At 39.7% G+C, this 25,308-nt stretch overlaps 1 protein-coding gene across 1 annotated transcript in view; it reads right to left on the bottom strand.

Annotated features, from left to right (window-relative positions):
- The window catches only part of TDP1 (tyrosyl-DNA phosphodiesterase 1), a 41,884-nt gene that overhangs the window by 16,020 nt on the left and 556 nt on the right, over positions 1-25,308 (bottom strand). Inside the window, exons 2-14 of the mRNA XM_063117946.1 lie at positions 24,565-25,105; positions 21,953-21,996; positions 20,754-20,809; positions 16,444-16,540; positions 15,655-15,689; positions 11,377-11,469; positions 7,349-7,519; positions 6,867-6,945; positions 5,686-5,871; positions 5,076-5,124; positions 4,581-4,647; positions 2,823-2,930; positions 1,443-1,545 (exon numbers count right to left, since the gene is read on the bottom strand). Of these exons, the coding sequence (XP_062974016.1) occupies positions 1,443-1,545; positions 2,823-2,930; positions 4,581-4,647; positions 5,076-5,124; positions 5,686-5,871; positions 6,867-6,945; positions 7,349-7,519; positions 11,377-11,469; positions 15,655-15,689; positions 16,444-16,540; positions 20,754-20,809; positions 21,953-21,996; positions 24,565-25,099 (1,623 nt within the window). The 5' untranslated portion in view covers positions 25,100-25,105. The remainder of the gene's footprint in view (positions 1-1,442; positions 1,546-2,822; positions 2,931-4,580; positions 4,648-5,075; positions 5,125-5,685; positions 5,872-6,866; positions 6,946-7,348; positions 7,520-11,376; positions 11,470-15,654; positions 15,690-16,443; positions 16,541-20,753; positions 20,810-21,952; positions 21,997-24,564; positions 25,106-25,308) is intronic.

The following is a 25,308-nucleotide window of genomic DNA, read 5'->3' as shown; positions in this document are numbered from 1 at the left end:
CTGAAGTCTGGCAAAATTTATGTTTCAGAACGGGGGAAAAAGTATGCAACTTGTAAGAAACGAATGAAAAGGCCAACATCTTCATTTGCTCTCTGGCTCTCTGCTTTTTGCAGGCTTTTGCTGATCCATTTGATTACTTCTGACACCATGTAGTATTTATGGTTTCATATATCTGAAGAACTTCTTACAGCCAGCATACGAACAATAACCTTTATTTTAAATTAGTCACGATATATAAAAAACTGCCTCTCCCATGTCAGGTGAATGCATTTATACAAATCACTAGAACACTCACTCAAGTCAATTAACCCAATCAGCACACAATCATTACAGGTACCTGCCTCTAATTTGTTTATTTGCTCTAAGTGATGGCATACCTGGACAAAACAAGCAGCTTCTGAAAAGATCTTAAATAATGTGATTCTTTCTCTATCATAAGAGACTGAATGTGTTCTAGACAATCCTTGCCCAATCTGTTGCCCTTTGGATGTGTTAGACTACAACTCTCTTCTTCCTCAGTCAGTGTTGGGGATGACTAATCTAGACTGGGAATGTTCTAGATTTCCACTTGTAAAAACACAATACTGGATTGGGATTCTTGGAGAATAACTCAAGGGGCCTTTAACCAAAAAAGAAAAAAAAGAAGAAAAACAAGCCCGCAGCTCAGTTCAATCTTCATGGCTGTACTTGGTTTCAATTAGAGATGTGTGTGAGAAACAAGCATATAGTAGAAATATGCACTAGTAAAACAGTCAATGCATACAAAATATCACAGTGTGTACATAATCCACCAAGCTTTGCCATCAAGGCCTCTGCTCAGTGGCCTTGTTGAGATGCAGCATGAAACAGTGGTTCAGTATCACGAGAATGAGCGTGTGAGAGCCTCAGACTCACCCCTCATCCTCTTTTTTCCAGTGCAAGCATGAGGGGGAGTTCAGAAGCTTTTGCTTCCATTTTTGACAAACTGCAACTTCTTGTGAATTCTGAACTTGGACAAACTGCAATTAGTTTTAACAAGTTAACTTCAAACCATGGTTTAGCAAGTCGACCTGCTTTCACTAACAGTTAAGATTAACTACAGTTTATGGTTTGGACACAACACTAAACTGTGGTTAATCAAAAGAGAAGCATCTGATCTCCTCCCAGCAAGTGCATGGAGGGGATGGAATTGTTTTTGTAACACTAAACCATGATTTAATATTATATGTTCATGCAGCCATTAACTGAACCTACTTGATGTCTGGTAGCTAATTATTTGGTTAGGAAGTGAGAAGAGCATAGAAAAGTGCTACACTTCTTGCCTTCTTTCTCAAACACAATATTCTTGATTTTCCATTTCCCTATTGAGACGTATGTTCTTGAACAATGGCTAAAATAAATAAATTAACTTCTCTGTTTGAATTCACAAAACAGAACACTGTATAAGGATTAGGTGAACTCACAAATTCCGAAGGCAGGAAAAGAACTCCTAGCTCATATGATCGGATCATCAGCTGTGTACCATTTTTCTCAAAAGCTCCCCAAGCAGCCTTGGAAAGATTTGCACTAGAAAGAAAGAAAAACAGCAATTAAGTCAGAATTGTGCTCCAGGGTGCTCATAGCAAAAGTTCCATGTATAGAGTGCAGAATCTGGTTTCTGGAGAATTCTACAGTTTTGGTTTGCTTTTCAAAGTATTTCAAGTTCTCTGAATATGAACATTCTCAAGTCAGAAGAGAGACGTTTAAGCACTTTTTAGTACTGCAGTTTGGACACAATCCTGATTCCACAGAAGAGAAGAAAAAGCAAGACACTTCAACTCATTGAACTGAATGGAAGAGTGATGTGGATTGGATTTTTTACAGTGCTTTATTTTTCCAAAGAAATTTTATTTATTAGAATTATATCCCACCTTTTTTCCTCTAAGATACACAAGGCACTGTACATAATCCTCCTCCTCTCCACTTTATCCTCATAACAACAACTCTGTGAGGTAGATTGGGCTAAGAGTCTGTGACTGGCCCAAAGTCACCCAGTGAGCTTCCATGGCCGAATGGGGACTAGAACGCGGATCTCCTGAATCTCAGTCCAACGCGTGAACCACAACACCACACTGGCTCCATTTCAAAAGTTCATTAATAACTATTAATGGATGCTGAATGTAAATACATTAGGCAAGCATGGCAGTTTCAAAGTTGTAATTAATAGTTGTTTATGTGACTACCCCTACTAGCAAGTACGTGAGCAAATACATGTCACTGAAATACATATATGTCTCAATGTGAAACACAACCAATAGGGAGGGACAGTGAAACTGAAAGTGCCTCAACAAACTTAGTGGAAGAGAATTGAATTCTGTTGAAACGGATAAATGGTTGTAAGCATATCATGCACAATTCTTTAGGTTGCTAAAATGTGTTAATGTGTCAACAGGCTGTGGTATCTTCCTCCCCTTTAAATTTAAGCAATGTAAGGGAAGTTCATGCTTTTGGCTTTATATTTTTCAAGTATTACCCCCCTCCCCCACAAATTTTCTATATAATATAAAGTTAAAATCTCATCAAGTGTGATTAAATTTTCAGGTCAAATACTTGTAGTGCACTGTGACAAAAAAAATTAACATGTGGTACCTTTTTTTTAGTTTTGTTTACTAAATAGATGTAAAATAAACAAGCTAAAATCAATCACTCTAGGCATCAGAGATTTTCTGGAATACCTACGTCACTACTCACATGAAATAAAAATCTTGAATGGCTACCCTTTATAAGATGTTAAACAGACACAGGGACTAATGACCACTGAAGGCATGACCACTGGAGGCATGAGAAGAAGAAAAAATATTTACCTTGTAACTAGAAACCATGCAATCTTCTGGAAATCTGGAGATGCTCTCATGTAAGTCTTAATGTGTGGCATGGCATGGCTTCGTCCTGAAGTTTCAGCTGACCATTTGCTCAAATAATTAAAAAAGTGGGGGGAAGTTTCAGGTTATACCATGAATAATGAGGTTTTAGATTCACATCATCACATGCAGCAGCCATGTAGCCTCTTCCAACATAGTTTAGGCCAGAGACAGACAATCTGGTTCCTTCCAGATAATTTGGAGTACAACCATACTTGCTCAGGCTTATGGGAGTTGCAGTCCAAAATATCTGGAGGGAACCAGGTTGCCTACCCTTGATTTAGACCCTCCTAATCCACACTGTGAAAGGCAGCAATCTGCAACAATACCTAGAACATAGGCCCTGACAATACCAGGAGAGACACTGTACCGAATGCTTACAGTTTCTCCCTAAAAACACATTCCCCAATTAAAACAACAACAACAAAAAAACAGAAGAGAAACCATAGTAATATGTTGTAGCAAAATCAACCTATGGAACCTAAGGCTCACAAATTTACTGTGGCTTATGCTTCTGTTAGAACTCATAAAACATAGTCTATCTCCTATTATACTCCAATTCTTCCCACTAAAAGAGTAAAACTAACCCAAAAACATTTTATGGATATAATATTTATGTATATGTAGCAAGATATGGTATACATTACTGCCCTAAGGGCTTGATCCTATGCATGTTTTGACAGAAAAAAGTCTGACAACTCCCAGGATTCCCCAGCCGGTAATGTTATAGGACTCGTAAGGAATTATAGGGCTCCCCCCCCCCATCTAAACATGCATAGCATTGTGCTCTAAGTCATTAATTCAAGACAAATAGACCCTGACAATGATCACCTATGCATGTTTAACTTTAATAAGTGACCTGTATTGCATAGTACTACTTCTCTTTTGAAATGGTCAGTAGACTTATTCAATAAAGGTATTCATTCATAGTACTACTTCTCAACAGTGTTTGGAAGCTTCAACTGGCACACAGAACACTGCTATCCATCTGTTAACTAGCATGCCATATCAAGGCCATATTCAGCCAATTATGTGAATACACTGGTTTATTGCTGCCTTTTGGCCTCAGTTTGTCAGTACTGGAAGAGATGGATTAGACAGACTGGTGGTCTAACTATACATAATTGCCCAGGATCCAAAGGGAGAACACACAGACCACACATATACATGCACAGGCTTTTCTAGCTCCTCCTTCCCAGTGCAACCCCTTATGCACCCCATCCCCCAACCATTCTGGAATGTTAGGGTATGACATAGCACAAGGGGCTGCAGCTGGAAAAGTAGATTTCACTGACTTCAAAGAACTTTCTACATACATATGGTGCTGTTTGATTTCTAGATATAACTGATTAAACTGCCAGGGAGAGATTCATTAGATTCAAGTTATACTTGTTCATAATTGTGGGATGATTTGGAACATGAAAAATCCACCAGGCTTCAATTGTTTGAAATCAGCTGTTAAAGATACAGTAAAACACACAGGACTCAATTTTTTTTTTGGTGGGGGTGAGAGGGACTTAAAACATCTTATCAATGGATTTTAAAAATGAACTTTCTAAGACTTATGTGACCTAAACTTTATATAAATATCATCTGCTACATGTTTAACTGACCTTAAATAACCATTTTCCAGAGGGGTATGCTATAATACATTTGTTAGTCTTAAAGTCCCATCAATCATGAAGAGATCATTTCACTTACTGAAAGTAAGAGTGCAGCCAAAGCTGTTTCTGTGCAGTTTGTATACTGTATGGAAGAGAGCCCCCAGCTTAAAGAAAAAGAAAAGATTAATTATTCATATTTAAATGTGCTATTGAGATGGTATGTCACTACACTACGGAAAGGTGAAGCATTCACATTTTGTCACAAAATTCCTGCTGCAAGAAAAACAACACTCTTCCCACCACAAATACGCAAAGAACAGATTTAGTAGGATTTTTGCAAATGATTTACATTTCAGCCTTCTATGGATCCAAAATATTTGCAGATTTTATTGTTTGATGATTTTCAGGTGTGCGGTTAGGTTTTAATTGTGAGCCAGCAAGGGACATTTAGTAGAGTGAAAAAGTGGGATACAAGAGATATTTTTTTAAAAAACAAAACAAAACACTACAGAACTATTTCCAAGAAACCTCTTGTTTACTTTAACACTTTGATTATTTTCTCTTTCTACACTATACAGGTGTATATTTTTACCTGGATAACCTTCTAAACTTTGTCTTACATTGTCCACAGTTGGGTAAACCTAAACAAGAAAAATATAGCAACAAAGTTAGCTATAATAAAATGTTACATAAACTTGAAGAGATGTTATATGATTTATTCATCTCAAAGAATTCTCTCCAAATAACATGGTACATACAAACATGTTGGATCTGATACAGATTTAGTCAGGAATTACTTGCCCCATTGATTTAAATAGGTCTACTCTAAGCATGACTAAATCTGGATCCATCTCTTAAGACAGAGCAACCATTTTGAAAAAAATTAGCAGAACTAAATAAGCCTATTAGAATCCATAACCTAAAAAAGTAAATAAGAGTTATGAGTGCTATGAGCAACAAACTGCAACATCATGTTAGTCATAAACAAATCCCATTGAGCTCAATGAGGCATCTCATTGCTCAAAATATCTAACTTCCTGTACACTGGACTCTTAGGAGCTTTAAAAACATCCAGAAAAGTACCTTTTAATTGAAGTTTTTGAAACAAAATATTTCTAATCAGTAAGATTTAAGAAAAAATGCCAAGAGCAGAATCATTGCTTCTCTATCTTAAGAAAAAATATATAAAAAGCAACCAATACCAGATGAATGGGAACCTCATGATTTGTTAGAGTCTTCACACTGTTTCCTAGAGAGGCCAAACTGTCTCTAAATTCTGAGCAAAGCCATTTGGACTGATCAGCTCCCATTGATCCAATACTTGAGAATTGTCCTATTACAGGCCAAGAATGTTGATCGGTTACTTGCGTTGCATGCTCTTTCAAAAGCTGTGTGGAGAGAAATTAAACACAACAGCAACAGAACATTACCACCTTAGGTATGTCAAACTATACTGAACAAAGTTACTTGATTAGGTGACATAGGAATTGCCATATAATTGTTCTTTGATTAACATACCACTAGCACATTCATTGCAGATATATGTGCTGAATGCTTAGTTTCTCCCTAAAAAAACCCTATTTCTCCATTTTTTTTAAACAGAAGAGAAGCCATATTAGTATGTTTCAGTTGCAGCAAAAACAACCTATGGTGCCCTAAACACTAACAAATTTACTATGGCATAAGTTTCTGTGAGTTAGCACTCATAACACATAGTCTATCTACTATAGTACTCCAACTTTTTCCCACTGAAAGAGTAAAATTAACCCAAAATATTTTATGGATTTGCTATTTACATATGTGTAGCAAGATATGATATTCATTACTACCCTAAGTCACTAATTAAAAACACATCTTTATTTCCTTGTCAGTTTCTAGTAGTAACAGAAAATGGAGGAGGGACAGAGGCCTAGAGTAAGAACAACCTGGAGATAAGGTCCTATGAGAAAAGGTTGAGGGAGTTGGGTATATTTAGCCTGCAAAAACAATGAAAAGGCACTAAGATGATGATGATGGATTGCATTTATATCCCACATTTCCCCCCCCAAGGCGGCATACATAATCCTCCTCCTCTCCATTTTATCCTAACAACGACTCTGACTGGCCCAAAGTCACCCAGTGGGTTTCCATGGCTGAGTGGGGACTAGAACCCGGATCTCCCGACTCCCAGTCCAACACTTTAGCCACTATACCACACTGGCTCTCAGCTTCTATTCAGTTAGGGGTTTTCAAGGAGCTGACCATCTGCCAGAGAGGCTGTTAAAAATGGATTTCCTGTGTTAGTAGGTGGGTTGGACTAGATAACCTTTAAGATACTTTCCAACTCTATGTTTATATGAATTCATACTTACAGAGAAAGATATTAGGTATAACAATCCAGTACCTTTCTAAGTCTAAGATGACCCCATTTCTCTTTTTCATTGTTTTGGTATCGACCTGGCGTTGATCCAAGAAGATATACTCTATATTAAAAAATACATAAAATATATATACAACGTTAAATTAGGGTGTTTTACCAAACCACGTTATTATAGTGCTTTAGAAAGCAAAGATGCTACTACCTACAGTCTAAGTTAAATTGTTCAATATGTGAAGAGAAGGAACTTCTCAGAAAAAGGAATCATCTTTCATTTAATGTCTCAATTTTGTCTTTCTTCATTGCATGACTTGAGAGCATTAATAAGAGCAAGACATCTATAACAATGACCAGGCAACACTGTATCTCCATGACTATATACCTAATTCAATTCAATTAAGTATACGCCTATACTGAAATAGGCAAATATTTACATTATTATGTTGAAAAACAAAACTAAGGAGTAATTTAAAACTCTTTACAAAAGTAATATATCTGAAAATATATACCTTGTCTCTGAAAAATCATGTTGCTTGATTATTTCAACCCACTCATTGAGAGTAGGAGAATTGTAAGACTTCAAATAGCTTATTAGGTCAGACTTAAAATTGGTATGAGATTCTCCATCAGACTCAGCAGATCCAGGTGGTAATCTTGGATAGAGGGAACTTAGCCATATTCTAGAAGATAAGAAGTGAAAGAATGACTGATGCTGTACCAAATTACTATGCTGTATTTGTTTTCTACAGTTAAAAGGAAGAGAGAAGCCTCTATAACCAGAAGAGAGTTCTATTTTGTTTATAATTCTGGTGCTTCATTTTTCAAAAGCAAAATAAACCTATACATATCACCACTATTTCTATTTGAGCATGAGAACTGAAAGTTTATTGTGTATTTTAACTGTGTTGCACAAAGCAAAATATGAATTTCAAAACTCTTGAACAGGCAAGTATGGCCAGTGTTTCATCAATATTTCCTTCTTCAATGAAGCAAGAGTTGCGGCATCTTCTGTTACTACTAATGACTACCAAATTTACTTTTTTAATCCTTGATCTCTGTCCAGCCACATACTTCTGGGCCTGTTAAGACAATACCCACCCTCTCCACTACTCTGAAATCAGGAGCACTTCCTGGGTTTGTGAACGCTCTCCAATCAGCCTTCATCATGCATACAGAAAGCAGGATTTGCATCTCTGTCATAGCAATCCCATATTCAACTAAATCTGGAACATCTGAACCAAGACATACCAATCTACACAAAGTAAGGGGGTGGGGAAGGGGTACACACAAGCCTAAAGTCTGCTTCCAAAATCAAACACATAGGTTCAGTTCAGACAACGCATTTCTCAGTGGTGGTTTTAGAACTCCACAGTGGAGTTTTTACACCACTGTTGAGAAATGTGTTGTTTGGCGGGAAAACTCTACGCAACGGTGGAGTATTTTTAGAGTTCCTGCACAACCGTTGTGTTGAGTGTCGTGTGGCGGGCTCCGTGGAGTTTTCCCCATGTCTATAGAGTCACCTGGCAAAAGCAGCAGAAACCCCGGGCGCTCTTGCCCAACACACCTCTATCGGCATGGGAACTAATCCTTTCCCAGGAAGCACTTCGGCAGCAGCCAATAATCCCATCCCTTGGTGGGGAGGAGCAATCGGGGGCTCCCCACATGTTCCCAGGGACGTCTACGTCCCTTGGCCCCCCCACCCCAAGATCCATGTGGAGATCGGCTTGAGAGGATGGAAAGAGCTTACCTGATGCTCTCAGGAGAGAGACTGTCAAACTGCGAGAGATATCCTTCCTCCACTTGTGGATCTTGGGGCGTGGTGGATGAATACACGCTTCTCCCTCTGTACATGACAGGAGGCGAAGGGTGTCTCCTTCCACATCCTGAAATCCACAAAGTAAGGCAGGGTGTTTCTCCTAGCTTGATTATAAACGTCAAGCTGCAGGAGACAGTCTTCACACACACCCTGTGCGGTGATCTATTTGGAGATTGGGTCGAGAGGATGGAAGGAGATCATCCATCACCTCAACCCGATCTCCAAATAGATCGTGGTACAGGTGGTGGGGAAGATATTTCCTGTGGCGTGACATTTACCATCAAGCCGGGAGAAACATCCTGCCTTCCTTTCAGTGCAGCTACAGCAACCAGCAGCGGGGTGTCCTTACTGAGTCCATCCTGCTGCAGATTGCTTGAGCTGTGCTAAAAGGAGGAAGGGGTGGATAGATTGCTTTTCCTCCGAAGAGTGATCCAGGTGCCCCATCTTTCTCCCTATGGCAACAGCTGCAGCAGCAACAGATATACCGCACCACTGCCCTAGCAACAGGCAGTGGCGCCTCACTGCAAAATGGATCCATCTGCCAAGTCTGTCACCTTCTTCCTTTGGCGGATGGATCCATTCTGCCGGGAAGGGCAGTAGCGGAGCTTGTTGCTAGGGCGACAAGCGCGTCGCATCTATCTTTGCCTGTCCCCATGGAATGGTGGAGCCCCAATATGATAAGCAGGAACCAGCGCCACCATTCAGTGGGGAAGGCAGAGAAGGAGAAGAGAAGACTATCCCACGCAGCGGGTGAACTCCACCCCACGGAAACTTTTACCATGACGCTTTAAAGCGACATGCTACAAGTCCACACCACTTGTAGTCTGTGGGGTAGAGTTCCCATCAAAGTGTCATCCAAATGTGGCCATAGAAGTTCCAGGGTGGGGAGTATCATCTTTTTCTCACATTTTCCCCATTCTGCTCAATTTAAGGTAGTTTTCACTGAAGATAGAACTATTAGCATTCAACACAACTCTGCCCCTTCCTATCTAACCTTCAATCTAACTCTCCTGTACTTGCTTCCATCCCTTCTTCCCTTCTAAGACTATACTATTTCTTTTCTTTCTTTGAATAATTACAGTGGAGACCTACACCAGCATAGGAGATGCGGCCAGTTCTGCTAAAGCTGAAGGAAGTTATGTGCATAATCAAAATGCGATTGAGTAGACCAGGAATTATTTGCATAATTTGTGCTATTATTTCAGATTGCAGAAAACTGGCATAATTTTGCTCTTGTTATTGGAAGGAAACTTATCCAAGTTAATTATCTGGAAAACGTTTCTGATCTGTGGTAATTATGCACACTTTGAGAACTATCCAAGCAGTTCCTTTGTTCAGATTTTCTAGTGACAAATAGAAAAAGGCAAGTAGAAAAAAGTGAAACGTTATGTAGATAACTTAGCAACATGCCACTTTTACCTTCATGAACAATACAAGCATTATGTTATAGATACACTGAGGAGACAGGAAGAACCTTTGCTAGCCCCATGGACAAATTTTCAATAAAAACTACATTGTTCTCAGTATTCAAGGAGTTCTTCTACTGCTTAAAAGCCTACTAGATATATTTTTGATACATTTTCTTTGTTCCTCACAAAAGTCATCTAAGTATAATTTTCCCTCAGGGAAAGGAATTAGAAAGGCTTAGAGCCAAATCTTACTCTCACTTCTACCTGCTACAAATCAAAGAAAAAGAAGAAAAAAGAAATGTTTAATGAAGAATAAAATTTATCTGGATCTTAATTCTCTGTAGCAAGCAAAGTCAGGATTTAATGATGTATGTGCATTCTGGGCAGCCTGACCCAAGCAACCAACATCTAGGTGACCTTGAGGTATTGCAGCAATAAAGTAACTAGAGCCCTACTCTTTATAGCTATGAATATGATACATCAAGACCCTCAATTCTCTGCAATAGTTGAAATCTTAAATTCATTACATATGGTATTATTACAACATATTTACTACCAGTTCAAGGACCCTACTTGTACAAGATGCAGCTAAACACCTACTTTCTTCCCTTTTAAAAGGGAAAAATTGTGTATGTGCACAGCATCCCCCACCTTGCAGGAAAGGAGCTGTTCTCTTTGAGGCATAAGGAAAAACAGAGCATGGAAGTGCCTGTATAAATTACCATCATTTGATGATGAAATACGTTCTTGGAATTTTGCTGTGAACTCTATGAAAACAGTTTTTTACTATAGAAGTAATGCGGTAACCAATCTAATTTCACTTACGATGTTGGACTTTAGTTTAAATCATCTAGGACCAGAATACAGATAAGGTAATAATAAATCTATGGTTTATTATTTTGAAATGCTTCCCTCAATGTGATGTTATTAACTATTATTTTAGATTCCTCAGTGGATAAGGAATGAAGCTTATTAGTTGTTCCATGGGTTGAGACTACCTGACCTCGAAGTTTGCTACCGTGCTTTGCAACAAAATGCATTTAAAAGGAAGCCGATAAGAATGCATCCCCTGGGAAATAAGGCAGCCCAGGGGCCATTAAGGAGGCAATAGCATGTAGCCACAATATTAAATGCCTTTCTAAATAGTGAGTGGTTGTGAACAACCTTTAGGAATCCTGCACACATACACATATGTAATGTTTTAAAAACAACAGTAAATGAATTGGCAGTGAGTCAAGGTTCAGTTTGTTGACTAAATTTTGTCTTCTAACATTTTCTATGAAAGTTACCTTATACAAGTCTTTTTTCTTACCCTTGTGTTTTCTGATACCAGTCATCATCAATAAGATTGGATGTATGTATCACTACTCGAAAGCCTTCCTCATAATGCAACAACATCATTTTCCTACACAAAACAGAACAGTTATACTGGAAGAGAGTATGAAGTACATCAAAAATTAAATATGGCTCAAAGCTCCAAATATACCTTTAGCATAATTAGGATATCTTCAGACATAAAACTTTATATTATAGCTATAAAGTAGTTTGTAAAGACTCAAGAAGTGTAAGGATATACGAAACTTACACACATGTGTACACATACATGTATTACACACACATTCACCATACAGAGGTTGCATAAAGTTAGCATAGCACAGGAACAGAAGATACATGGCACAGGACATGAAGGCCTGCTAATCAAGGCCCGTTATAACTTAGCTATATTAGAGCCCAGTTTAACAGAAGTGGTGGCATGCATCCAAGAGTGGCCTGGAAATTTATAAAGGAAAGAGCAAGAACAGGGAAGTGTCAGTCTCACGGTGAGAGCACAATGTACAAAAATATGACAGGTACTCTTCAGGTTTCTGTGGAAACCAGCATTAACTGAGACGTAAGGGGGAGGATATAGTTAGACAGCACAGGCAGAAATAAAACCGGTATAGTAAGACTCAAAGGCCAAACTAGACATCATGATTAAGCTTGGTACTTTGACATTGGGCGGGGGACATATTATGGAATGGAAAGAAAAAAACAGTAACACCCTTGAGGGGTCAGCGCTGCTGGCACTCTTATTCTGGGTAATGTATGATCTATGTCTATTTCAAGCTTATATGTCTTGTCCTCATTTCATGTTCTAAACCTTGTTAGCTAATGCCATTGTACAGGATAATACCATTTATCCTGTATTAATTCGTTGCAGTGCTTTCTGTCATTAAAAACATACAACCTTTAGTACGTACTTGTTTCTGACTCTACTATGCTGTTCAATTCATAGAACAGGTGGCAAACCATAGACTAAGCATTTCCTCAGTGGGGTGAGGTTTGTAGAACTCATCTGCTGCAGGGTCTGTGTTTTACATCATCTCCAGCTGTATCCTGTTCAAGCAGCTATAAATTCAAAATCTTACAGAAGATCTACCCAATTATATATACATATTTTTCCTTTAATCTGATGGTAACACTCAGCTACTATATATCTACTATATATCTAAATCTATTTCATAACTCAAGCCACCAATCACTCACACACGTCCTTGAAACTTTCCCAGGAAAACAGAGGAGATAGATATTTTATGCATTTTTCATCTATTTTGTTAGTCACTGCTAGCTTTTTTGATGCACATATTATTAAACAATTGATGAACCTTGGGATCATTTGGAGTCTGGGCAATTGATAAACAGCATGATGTTATTGTTGCTTGTGGATTCCCAGTTCACATAGGATGATTGCATTTTTAAGTTGCATGGATGGATTTATTCAACCCTGCAATCAAATATTTATTTACTAGAGTTTAGGCCAAGTGGTATTAGTTGCCTTTCTAAATAATTATCTGTTTGATATTTTGCCAGTGCTAAGTTTGATGTATTTTGTTTGTTTTGTAGTTCTTTTTAGGTCACTGATGAAGACAGCTGTCAAAATGTATTTGGCCTTGTATGTTACAGTTTTTAGGTTTTTATATATTCAGGTATAATTTTTTCATATTGATATATTTGTCATTGTTATATTGTTATAACATTTGTATTCTTATATTTTCATTAAGTAAATTTCAGGAGAATGCTACATAAAAAATATGTGATGTCGCACTAGCTTTTTTTCCCCCCTGAAGAGCTAGGTTGCCTTAGAAACTGGTACTTGAGGATGAAAATGTACCATAGAAATAATATGCTTGGCTCACACTGCTGACTCATTCAAAGGCAACACATATATTGTTAACATTCTAAGCACATGAAGTTAAAAAATTAAAGCAATTAACTGAGGCTCCCTTGAATCCTATAGTCAAGTGCACAGCAAAAAAAAAAAAAAAGTAAAATAAAATCGAAATGTGAATTATTGAAATACTATTTTTGAGCAAAAATTGAAGATTTTTGGAAGTATATATTGTTTACTTCTTTGTAGTTATTTTAACAATGACAAGATGCCAAATATTTCCACGTTCTTCACTGTATTAAAACAGCCTCTACAGAATTCATTCTAACAAGGACAGGATTCAAAGAACCATGATTCTACCACCATGCACCTAACTTAGGGTTTTTTGGATCCAAGTTGCTCAACAGGAGTTCCACATGTTGCTTAGGAAACAGCTTTAAAAACAGAGAGGAAATTTCAGTCATAGTTTGGGATTTGAAATGGTGACCATTGAATGCTCAACTATAAAAAGCCAGTAAACCCGCCCAACAGCTCTTTCATTTCTTGCCAATTATTTAGCATTTTCTATCAACTAAACATAGGTAAATGGGCTTCATCTAAACTTTACTTAGATAAACAGGTATCTGTTTCAAATATTTAATTACAATGTCTGCTTTACTAATCAACATGCTCCTTTCTATAACGGACCAATTGGCTATCCATCTTATTCTATGGCTTTCTAGAGGATCAGAGGAGTCCATGAGTTAGCGTGTTGTCTGAATGAATGCATTTTACATAGGGTGAGTTCTTGTGTTGGCTGAACACAGCACATTTTCTGCAGTCACTTGTTAACCGTGCAGTGTGGTTTATTTTTCTCAAACAAACCACCTTGAGAACCTATGGTTTGTTGTTAGGTTGTTCAGGGTGGTTAACAAGTGCTGCATTCAGACAACACAATAACCCACCCTGTGGAAAACATGCTGCATTCAGACAGTATAATAATCCACAGTTCAACAATCCACACTGGGTGAGTTATTGTGCTGTGTGAACCCTATCACTGTCTCATCCTCACAAGTCTTTTCTTTTCACATTTAAAGTACAGTCTCATCTTTGGCAAAAGTTTGCTCACACAATGCCACTTTCTCCCTTTCTCATTCTCACCACAGCCCCTGCACACACTCACACCCAAATGTGCTCCATAGGATCCCCAAATCTCCAGAGCATGTTTTGAGGGTGTGCAGGGGGAGGGGGAAATTAACCTTTTTCCAGTTCTATCGATGTTAGTAGTTCCATCGGTATGACTACTTCACTGGATTTCACCCAGGACTATTCTTTGTTCTAGTGCAATGCTGTGCACAGAAAACATTTTATTTTAATTTATTTATTGCATTTTTATATCGCCCAATAGCCTAAGCTCTCTGGGTGGTTCACAAAAACATGAGTTGACTCAAAAGGCTTTAGCTAGTGCACAGCACCATAGGACAAACCTAGGAATCCCACACACCCCACAACTTAAACAGGAGTTTAATTTTGCTAGGCAGCCAGATATGAAGGATGCCTATGTGATTATGTAAGGAAGCCATTGCATTCCAGGTGACATAGGCTCCCCTCCCTGTTTGATTGTAGGTCATTTTTGCTAGTTGGGGCTTTTTTGAATTGTGACTATCAGCATGACACAAATTAACCAATGAACACAAGCATGAGTGGTTCAGCAGACTAGGAAAAAAATGGTGGATTTGTAATAGAGTTGACAGGAGTTTTCCCCTTCTGCCTCTCTCCTATTGAACAGGTGAACCTTTCCCTGACAACTTTTGCCCAGAAAGGGGATAGATTCACCTGCTATGTTTCTGTGTGCCAGCCTGCTGTAAAAGGAACTAGACCAAGAACAGAATATAAAGTTTGCAGCCCTGCCTAGGTAATGTTTGTGGACCGATCTACAAGGTTGACTTAACATGCAGCAACAAAACAAAGGTATGATTGCATCTGACACCACATTTTCAAGTCATTCATAATTAAAACATTTAGGGCACAATCCTATAGCACAGCTGGCTGGGACATGCTGGGAGTTCTAGGACTTTTTCTGTGTAAACATGCACAGGATTGCAGCCTTCATTTTTTGTAGACGGTTTATGTGCTTTGTTACTGATGACAAAACTACTTTAAATAAACCACTAGATATTGCCAGTATCAGTGTTTTGCAGAATACTATGGGGTGGGCAGAACAACTCCCCATAAGGCATGAGGGGCTGCCATCAGAATAGGAGAAGGGGGTGACAATTCTTATGTGTGCCTGGAAGCATTTTGCACACATGCATGGGCTTCTCTGGATCCTAGTTATAAATATAAACTGTCAGCACCTATAGATGTTAGAATGTGTTTTTAATTATACAAATAGCATTTAGGACAACAACTATAAAGGTATTTCCATAGTTGTCTTTCCCCCAGGAATAATAAATTACTTACGTGTGGTGAGTTCCAAATGCAATATCCAACTTCGCCTACAATAAGAATAGCATTTAAAAATATATATATTTTTCTGTTCTGAACTCTTATCACTAATTTTAAAATCTTCTATTTTGCTTTAGCTTACTGCTCCCTGGTGGCCTCAAAACAAATTGCACAAGAGCTTTCTTACCCAACACTATAAAGGGTTTCATCAAATTCTAAAAATCACTCTACAGCTTTTTCATGCAGTTCTCCATTACCAATTGTTACATATTAGCTTCATCATTAAGGCTGTATCTAGAAGACGCCAGAGAGTTGCTCAGACTACTATAGAGGAAATGGTGGGGGTCAAAGGAGGCTCCCATAAGCAAGTGGAGCATGAAAAATTAGGGAGAAATAGAGCCTTCTTTCACTTCATCTATACCTACTGAAAGGGTAAATGAAATTTAATCCAAATATATTCTTCAACTTGCATCATCATTATTATTATTATTATTATTATTATTTTGTATCCCACCTTTTGTCCAATAGTGCTCTTGTGTAAGCAGAACCATGCAACTAGTACATAATATACAGGACTGCATGAAAGCACATTAAGGGATTTTGTTCAGATCACTAGCTAATTTGCAATTTGCGATGAAACCTCCAAATATGTTCCAAATATTTGCTTTAAATAAATCCGAACAAATTAAAATATTTTCTGATTAAAAGAAGTCCTATCATAAAATCAATGTTTTCTAGAGAATATTGTTGGCAAATCGCAGTACAGAGTATCTTATCTTTTGTCAGAGAAAAAGGAGTAATTACCTGGCACAAGCGAACATTTTTATAAGGGTGTGCTTGTTCATGTAGCTCAGCCTTGGATTCTCGTTTCTCTCCATGGACTATTAATAAAGGTTTCTCCCTTGGAAGAAAGGAAACTTCTTTAGACAATTCACTGTTGGCTAGATCTGCACAAGCTTCTATTTGAACTATCATCCATAACCAGTTCAGAAGAAATATCCTGAAACCACGTTCTGCTTCCTATGCCCTGCTCCCTCATTACTTTCATTTCAAGGATCATTGCTAACACCCCTTACAACCCAAACAACCTTACAGGTTTATAAGGAGAACATTTGCACTAGTGGAAGAGAATTCCAGGAAGCTAATTTCTTTGCTCTCTCCTACTCCAGCAGCCCCCACAGCTCAACCCTCCAAATGCTACACAGACAGTCAGGGGACCCTCTTGAATGGGAAGGGCTGTGGTGTTGTCAGAACCCAGAAAATCAGGTTAAGGCATTGTATGTGAGTATGAACTCACATGGCCTTAAGAACATAAGAAGAGCCCTGCTGGATCAGACCAAGGGTTCATCCAGCCCAGCATTCTGTTCACACAGTGGCCAAACAGCTGCAAACAGGAAACCAATAAGCAGGGTCTCCTGTCTACAATGAAGCATCCAGATATAAAGATACCGCATGGTGCATTCAAAATGTTATTTAAGCAATAGGCTGAAATGAAATATATGAACAAGAATTAAAGGATTTTCTACGCAACAGCTATTCAACTGCATGCACAGGAGGCAGTCACTAAGGCTTGGTACAGATGTAATGTATTTAACTAAACATGGTTGCCTCGGTCTTCTCCCAAAAGCGGGTCTATGACCCCCCTGGAAAAAGTGAAGCAGAAGTTGAGGGGGCAGGATTGCAGTTTGAGATTGATAAAGAAATGGTCAAAGAACACCTAATTTCCTTGAATGAGTTCAAATCTCCAGGGCCCGATGAACTGCATCCAAGAGTAATGAAGGAGCTAGCGGAAGAACTCTCAGAACCTTTGTCTATTATCTTTGCAAAATCATGGAAGACGGGTGAGGTGCCGGATGACTGGAGGAGGGCTAACGTTGTCCCTATCTTCAAAAAGGGCAAAAAGGAGGAACCTGGTCACTACAGACCAGTCAGTCTGACATCCATCCCTGGGAAAATTCTGGAGCAGATTATAAAGAAGTCAATCTGTAAACACCTTGAAATCAATGCAGTGATTACTAGAAGCCAACATGGATTTGTCAGGAACAAATCCTGTCAGACTAATTTGATCTCATTTTTTGATAGGATAATCTCCCTTGTGGACTGTGGGAATGCTGTGGACGTCATATATCTTGACTTCAGCAAAGCTTTTGACAAAGTACCACATGACATTCTGATTAACAAACTAGCTAAAAGTGGGCTAGATGGAACAACTATTAGGTGGATCCACAGTTGGCTACAGAATCGGACTCAAAGAGTACTTATCAATGGAACCTTCTCAAACTGGGGAGAGGCAACGAGTGGGGTGCCGCAGGGCTCAGTCCTGGGCCCAGTGCTCTTCAACATTTTTATTAATGATTTGGACGAGGAGGTGCAGGGAACGCTGATCAAATTTGCAGATGACACAAAATTGGGTGGGATAGCTAATACCCTGGAAGACAGAAACAAACTTCAAAGTGATCTTGATAGGCTGGAGTGCTGGGCTGAAAACAACAGAATGAAATTTAATAGGGATAAATGCCAAGTTCTACATTTAGGGAATAGAAACCAAATGCACAGTTACAAGATGGGGGACACTTGGCTCAGCAATACTACAAACGAGAAAGATCTTGGAATTGTTGTAGATCACAAGCTGAATATGAGCCAACAGTACGATATGGCTGCAAGAAAGGCAAATGCTGTTTTGGGCTGCATTAATAGAAGTATAGCTTCCAAATCACGTGAGGTACTGGTTCCTCTCTATTCGGCCCTGGTTAGGCCTCATCTAGAGTATTGCGTCCAGTTCTGGGCTCCACAATTCAAGAAGGACGCAGACAAGCTGGAGCGTGTTCAGAAGAGGGCAACCAGGATGATCAGAGGTCTAGAAACAAAGCCCTATGAAGAGAGACTGAAAGAACTGGGCATGTTTAGCCTGGAGAAGAGAAGATTGAGGGGAGACATGATAGCAGTCTTCAAATACTTAAAAGGTTGTCACACAGAGGAGGGCCAGGATCTCTTCTCGATCCTCCCAGAGTGCAGGACACGGAATAACGGGCTCAAGTTAAAGGAAGCCAGATTCCGGCTGGACATCAGGAAAAACTTCCTGACTGTTAGAGCAGTGCGACAATGGAATCAGCTACCTAGGGAGGTTGTGGGCTCTCCCACACTAGAGGCATTCAAGAGGCAGCTGGACAACCATCTGTCAGGGATGCTTTAGGGTGGATTCCTGCATTGAGCAGGGGGTTGGACTCGATGGCCTTGTAGGCCCCTTCCAACTCTGCTATTCTATGATTCTATGATTAAGTGTGCTGTAGGCTCCCTTCTCTCCCACCTCTCTCTGCAATTTCTCTCACTCCTGCTCCTCCTTTCTCTTCCATGGTTTGTTTTAACCATGGTGAAGCATATCCCTATTCTAACCATGGTTAGAACCAGGCCTGCTTTCATAAACAGTTTGAAACAGATTTGAAAACCCTGGTTGGTATTGATGCAGAAGTATACAATACCACGGATCAGACAAAGAGTCCATCTAATCCAGCAGGCTGCTTCCCACAGTGGCTAACCAGGTGCATCTGAGACACCCACAAGCAGAATTTGAATGTCAAAACCCTTCTGTTATTGCTCCCCAGCAACCAAAGACATATTGCCTGTGAACATGGAGGTTCCACATAGAGCATGTCTACGCCGAGAGAAGGAAGGGGAAGGATCTCGCAATATGATCGTGAGATCCTCCCCCTGGATTCACATGTGGCACGCAAAGTCCGGGGAGGAAGCAGGACGTAGCGGCTGCCATTTTTTGTTGTCGTTGGAAGCAGAGGGGCTGGTCGCACAAGAGCGAGGCCCCATTCCAACGAAAATAAAAAAAGCCTTTCCCCCTGAAATCGGCCCCCAACACCCCTCCCTGCCATCCCAGGTGTGGCAAAATTGCTGCCATCCCCTCCCCTGATGGGTACAGAGCCACCATTTCTGATGCCGTGCTTACTCGCAAGCAAGTGGGCACCAGGCATGACGGACACCCACACCTCCCACAGTCTCAGAACGGTCACGGGACTGCGGGGAAAAATCTGGATAACTGGGAAACCAGTTATCCCTGAAAAATGAAAGGGTTGTCCCTGATTGCCCCCGGGATCCCCTGTGCGTCATGTGGATGCACAGGGACAACCCCGGGATAAAAGTCCCGTGTAGACATGCCCATAGTCGTCATAAATAATACTTATTGATAGCCAAGTTTATGGAGAAGTGATGGAACCCCCTTTTAGGAGATTGAGAACATTAAACTTATACTAGGATTAAGGAACAAGCTTCTAGTTAAGCATATGAGATCTAATACCTTGCAGAACACTGCACTTAAGATTTCACAATTAAGAACGTGCATGAAATTCAGTGAACAGTTGGTGCCATACTGATTCCAAGGAATAAGAGAAGTGATTACCACTTATTTTACTGTTGAATTTTAAACTGATCAAACAAAAGGTTTTTTTTTATAAAAAACCCCCACAAACTTTATTTTGTAAACACTTAAATGTTGCTTGAGACCCTAATACCTTTATATAATTGATGTTTAGCAAGTTACTTAAGAGATCATACTATTCCATATTGCTGTCAAACAGCTACACAAATATTTAAAGTCAGAAAAGTAGGATAAGATCTACCATAAGAACAAACCACAAAACCTTCTATATAACTACTACATCGTTAAGTCATAAGTTAAGTCTACACCTACTACATAAGTTAAGTCCCTGAACTTAAACACAGTATGTGGACAACATCCCAGTGCTATCAACTTTATTATCACGTTGAATGGTACAAATAATCAAGTGAAATGCTGGGGGGAAATTAAGACTTTTAAAAGCAGCACAGCTCCTAAAAGCAAAAATGCATGCAGTGTTCTTCAAAGATAATAGTATCTGCAGATGAAAGATAGCCACAGTGTTGCTACACTTTCAATGTCACCTTTTTCCTGCCCCTAAGGCAATTCTAAGTAAAATAATAAATTTAATCACACAATACTAAGTATAATTGTAATCTAGATAGTGTGAAACAAAAACATGAAGCAGAGGTCCAGATAATTTTTTATGTCTGTTAAAGTGATCATCAAGAACAATGAGACACTTTAGGATAGAACTGTTAAAAATATGTACCTGAATTCTTTTGGATACTGTTTGACAAGCCACTTCACATCTATACAATAGTTAAACTTGGCCATGGAAAGAAAAATAAATAGTTGTTAGAAGTGGAGCTGGAAATGCCTTTTCACCAAAACAATGTTTACTGATATTTGTTGATCAATACTGTTCCATAATATTAACCCACCCCAGTTAGAATTTTATTTTGGAGCTTTATTTCCTAATTAAAGCAACTATGCATATATAAATACACACTAAGCAAAAATGCTCACCCATTTAAGTAGAACCTTAAACATGCAAGATATGCCTAAGAAGATGTTATTGCTACATGTTAATTCAGTCTTATAAATAAGCCCGCAGAAGTTATTAGCCTGTAATTTGTTCTTTCACTAGTTTAAGGTTATCCTGCATTTTCATGCTGACCACAGAACTGGGGAAGGTGGCTGTGAAGGAGTGGAGTGGGGGTGGGGGGCTTCCCCACTTCTGTGGCCAGCATGGAAACACAGCATACTAGTCTCTTAGCATGTCAATAAACTACCTTCTACCAAATGATCTGGTGGAGGGGTGGGAGAGAGGTTTCATTTTTTGCATAACAAGCAGAGAAATTAAGCAAACTGGTAGATGAGGGATGGAGAGATCCATTCCTTCTCTGCCAGCTTGTTCACTCACCTCCATGGAATTTTTTTTCACTTATGGTTACCACGTAACTCATTAAATATAAGGTGTGCTAATTTCAACTACTACACATATGGATGGATATTTAGGGGATTATCAAAATAATAATAATCTAGATCAGAGAAGAGTAGCCATGCTCACACAGAATGGTATGCCAGGATTCTGGGAACCTCCTGCTATTGCAAGCACTGAAACAAAGCAGAAATGGTTTAACATATTGTCTGAACTGGGAATCCTGGCCTTTTATGCTCCTTAAATTTATGACCATAAACCAGGGTTTGTTCTTAGTTTATGAATCTCGGCTTGTCTTGTTGCAACAAGCCAGGATCTCTAATTTGGACAACATGCTAAACTAACCCTTCCTGCAATCCTAATGAAGGCAATACTCTACCATAGCTTTTAGAGTTGTTCTAATACACCAACAGGACCAGCTATAATTTTTATGCATCTCCAGACTGTTTCAAATGGGTTCAATGGGTAGCTGAATGAATGATACTGCACCACATTTTAAAAGAGAAACATAAATATATAAAATTTACCTGAGCAGAAGATACAAGAGATCCAAAAAGAGGAGACAAAATATCTGTTAGAAAAATTAGAAACATTGTTACTATGCATTTTTATTAAAATCAGTATCCACTAATTTGTTTTAACAACATTATTCATAAGTCAAAGTCAAGGCTTTCACATTGAGGCAAGTGACTGAAAGAAAAGCCTACTGCATATTAATGATTATGAGGCAATGGGCATGTTCAGAATAACACTACATCATAGTTCAGTGCAGTGATCTTTTCAAGTTAGATCTACTTTGCCTCCAGGCATTGCCACCACCAAGGCCACTTGGGATCCTCTCCATCAAGCAGCAACACCTTTTTAGGCCTCTCCTCCCCATCCACATCGTCCAAGTAACGCATCATCCATCAGTGACCAGGTAGGCACATTCCAACAGGCTTACATTGGAATGGATTTTTTTCTCATGACTGAAAGAGTGCTCTGTACAGGTCCACATTGCTCTCTTGCCCGTCCATGCATTCAATTTCCCCTCCACTTTCAGTATTTCAGTACTGCACTACTGAAGCTGGCCAGTCATGTTGCTCTTTTCCTCTTGGGTGCCTCTCCCATCTCAGTTAATTGATTTATTGCTCCTGCATTGCCCTCCTCCCCACCCCCAGTCACCCTACAGCTGAGGAGCTGCAGGTTCTCCTGACTCCCCGCCCACAAAGTGTTTTCTTGTAGCCCAGATCATAGCAGCTGACCTACTGCTAAAACAAATAACAAGGCAAAGCTGCTCATTCCCTGCTGACAAGAGCAAGTTACTGCAAAAAGAGAGTGAATGAATGTAGCGACCCTCATTTGAGGTGATTAGGAGCTGCTATTGGCCTATGGGCCTCAACATTTTATCCACTGTGTTTTATTGTCATTTTTCTATGGTTGCAACCTATGCAACTTTTTTTTTCTTGGCAATGGACAGACCCTGGAGAGAGTGTTCATGCTGCAGTGGAGGCCAGGATGCGTGAGAAAGTATGTGCCTTAACTACAGGGAGGGAGGTTACTGGAACCATGCAGCAGTACGGGGTTCTGCAGCAGGCCTACTTGCAGTATTTATTTAGAATATTTATATACCGCTCCCCATTGAAATTTTTTGGAGCAGTGTACAAGGTAAAATGAAAATAAAAACAGAATAAAACAGTTAAAACAAAATTTAAAAGAAGCAAAAACAGAAATCCAAGGCTGCATGTTAAAGAAAGGCTTCTTGGAATAAAGATGTTTTCAGGAGGCACCGAAAGGAGTACAAGGTTGGTGCCTGCCTGACCTCCAGAGGCAGGGAATTCCACAGGAGGGGCACCACCACGTTAGTTCCTGTAAACATAACCCCCTCCTCACGCAAGTGAATGGGACCTTAATTGTAACTATCCTATTTTTAAATAAGAAATAAATTTAATAACTCATTTGATTTTTAAAAATAAAAAACTGATTTAAATATTAATCCTATTTTTAAAAAATCTGACTTGCAAATAACAAGCTTTTAAACACAGAGCAGAGCTACTACATTTAACATGATTCAAATACAATGTGATAGAAAAAGTTTTTAAGGGCTCATTTAAACAAAGGCTCCACTCTAACCGTCTTAGAGCGAGGCTGGGTTCAGATGTAATGTTAAGTCACCATGGGTCAAATTTGAGGGTGATCCATAGTGGTGTATTCTGTCATGTGTCGGGGGGACAGGACATGAAATCCCTGTCCAGGATCGGTAAACTACCCATCCTGACTACCCACCCTCTACTGTGGGGTGGCTTACTGTGTCATGCAATGGGGGCTGAGTAAGTAAAGCCATGCGTTCCATGGAAATATGCAGGAAACCTAGACACAGCCGGGTAGAATGTCTGGAATGTCCAGTAACACTGTAGCTGGCCCAGGTGATCTCTATTCACACTGTTGTGTAGTAACAGATAGAGCAGCCAGTGCAATGCAATTCCTCCTGCTGTGGCAGCCACTGGGATAAGCGCCAAGGGTGGAGGGAGGATGGGAGGGAGGGGTAAGTAAACAACAGTGTACCACATGGCTGCCAGTAATGTGAGGGGCGCACAAATTGTGGTTTTCCAACTCCTTCTTGCTCCGTTGTTCTGCTCCCCACCCTCCCCCCAAGATTGTATGAATAGGGCCAGAGTGTTCTACAACTGAAGGGCCACCATAAAGAAGGTCCTGTCCCATTTTCCCATCAACCTATCCTCTCTTTGACATACAAAAGGGCAGTAGTGAACCACCCAGGAGCTTCAGCTATTGGGCGGTATAAATATGCAATAAAAAAATAAATAGGCTGGTTGAGACATGTGTGCTCAATACGTTGATAACGGCAACATCAAGTGATAATACATGTGTGTGGATGAGTCACCACAGATATAATACCTGATAGAATTTTTATATCACTTTACCTCACATGCTTTTCAATGGAGTTCATTTACACATTCATGTCAGTCATCACACAGATAAATCAAGTAATGTACATGCCTGAGTGACCTGGACAAATTTTCTAATCACAAAGTAGCCTCTGCAAACTGCCATGCCTCCCATATCAGTTTTGGCCTATATACCAGCTCTTATGTAGCTTTCAGAACATTCATCTACTCATTTCTGCCTTGATATTACTCACCTTTTATGTGGAGGGCTCCAGTATTGTACTTTGACTTAATTCCATTGACTTTAGTGAGGAAGAATCTGAAAGAGTTCTCTCCATTCAACAGATCCCAAGTATCCTGCATTTTTTCAGACGGCTCTGCAGACTTGTGGTTCAGTGGAAGCTTATGAGTTGTTGCTGGCTCTTTAGGAGCCCAGCACTCCTTCTGGCCAACATTGGCTTCTGCCTCTATTTTCCCTCCTTGGCCTTTGAAATCGTCCTCATCATCACTACTTGAAAGGCACCAACCTAAACCTTCTTGAGAAGGCTTCTGTTTGGGGGCTGGGGCCATCTTTGGTGGAAAGCTTCCATCGTTATATTTCAAAGGGGAAGATTTTCTCTTGTGAGCAGCTTTCCTGGCTTCTGAACAAGGGTAATGGGGGCCCCTATCTTCATTTTGCCCAGATGGCTGAGACAAAGAGGTGGAGGGCTTCTCAAGACCAGCTTGCTCATCTGCACTCTCATCACTACTTGACACTGTCCATTTCCCATGCTCGCTTTCCTGAAACATGATAGGCTTTAAAAAAGAGTTAGGGAAGAGGCAGATAGGATCTGTGGGGGTGTGGTAAGGTAACTACTTCCCCACCTTCTCGTGAATGCGTCAAACGCTTTGCTTTTTCACACGTTCCCCTCCAGAGCCATCCAAAGAGCATCATATTATATTTGGAACTTACACTCTCTCCTCCCACCTCCTCAAAATGCCAAACCAGCAGCAGGATT

This window comes from Elgaria multicarinata, chromosome 2, assembly GCF_023053635.1.
Source record: "Elgaria multicarinata webbii isolate HBS135686 ecotype San Diego chromosome 2, rElgMul1.1.pri, whole genome shotgun sequence".
In the NCBI taxonomy this organism is placed as follows: domain Eukaryota; kingdom Metazoa; phylum Chordata; class Lepidosauria; order Squamata; family Anguidae; genus Elgaria; species Elgaria multicarinata.
Note: the sequence above shows the minus strand (reverse complement) of the source record. Positions and strands in the feature narration are given on the sequence as shown.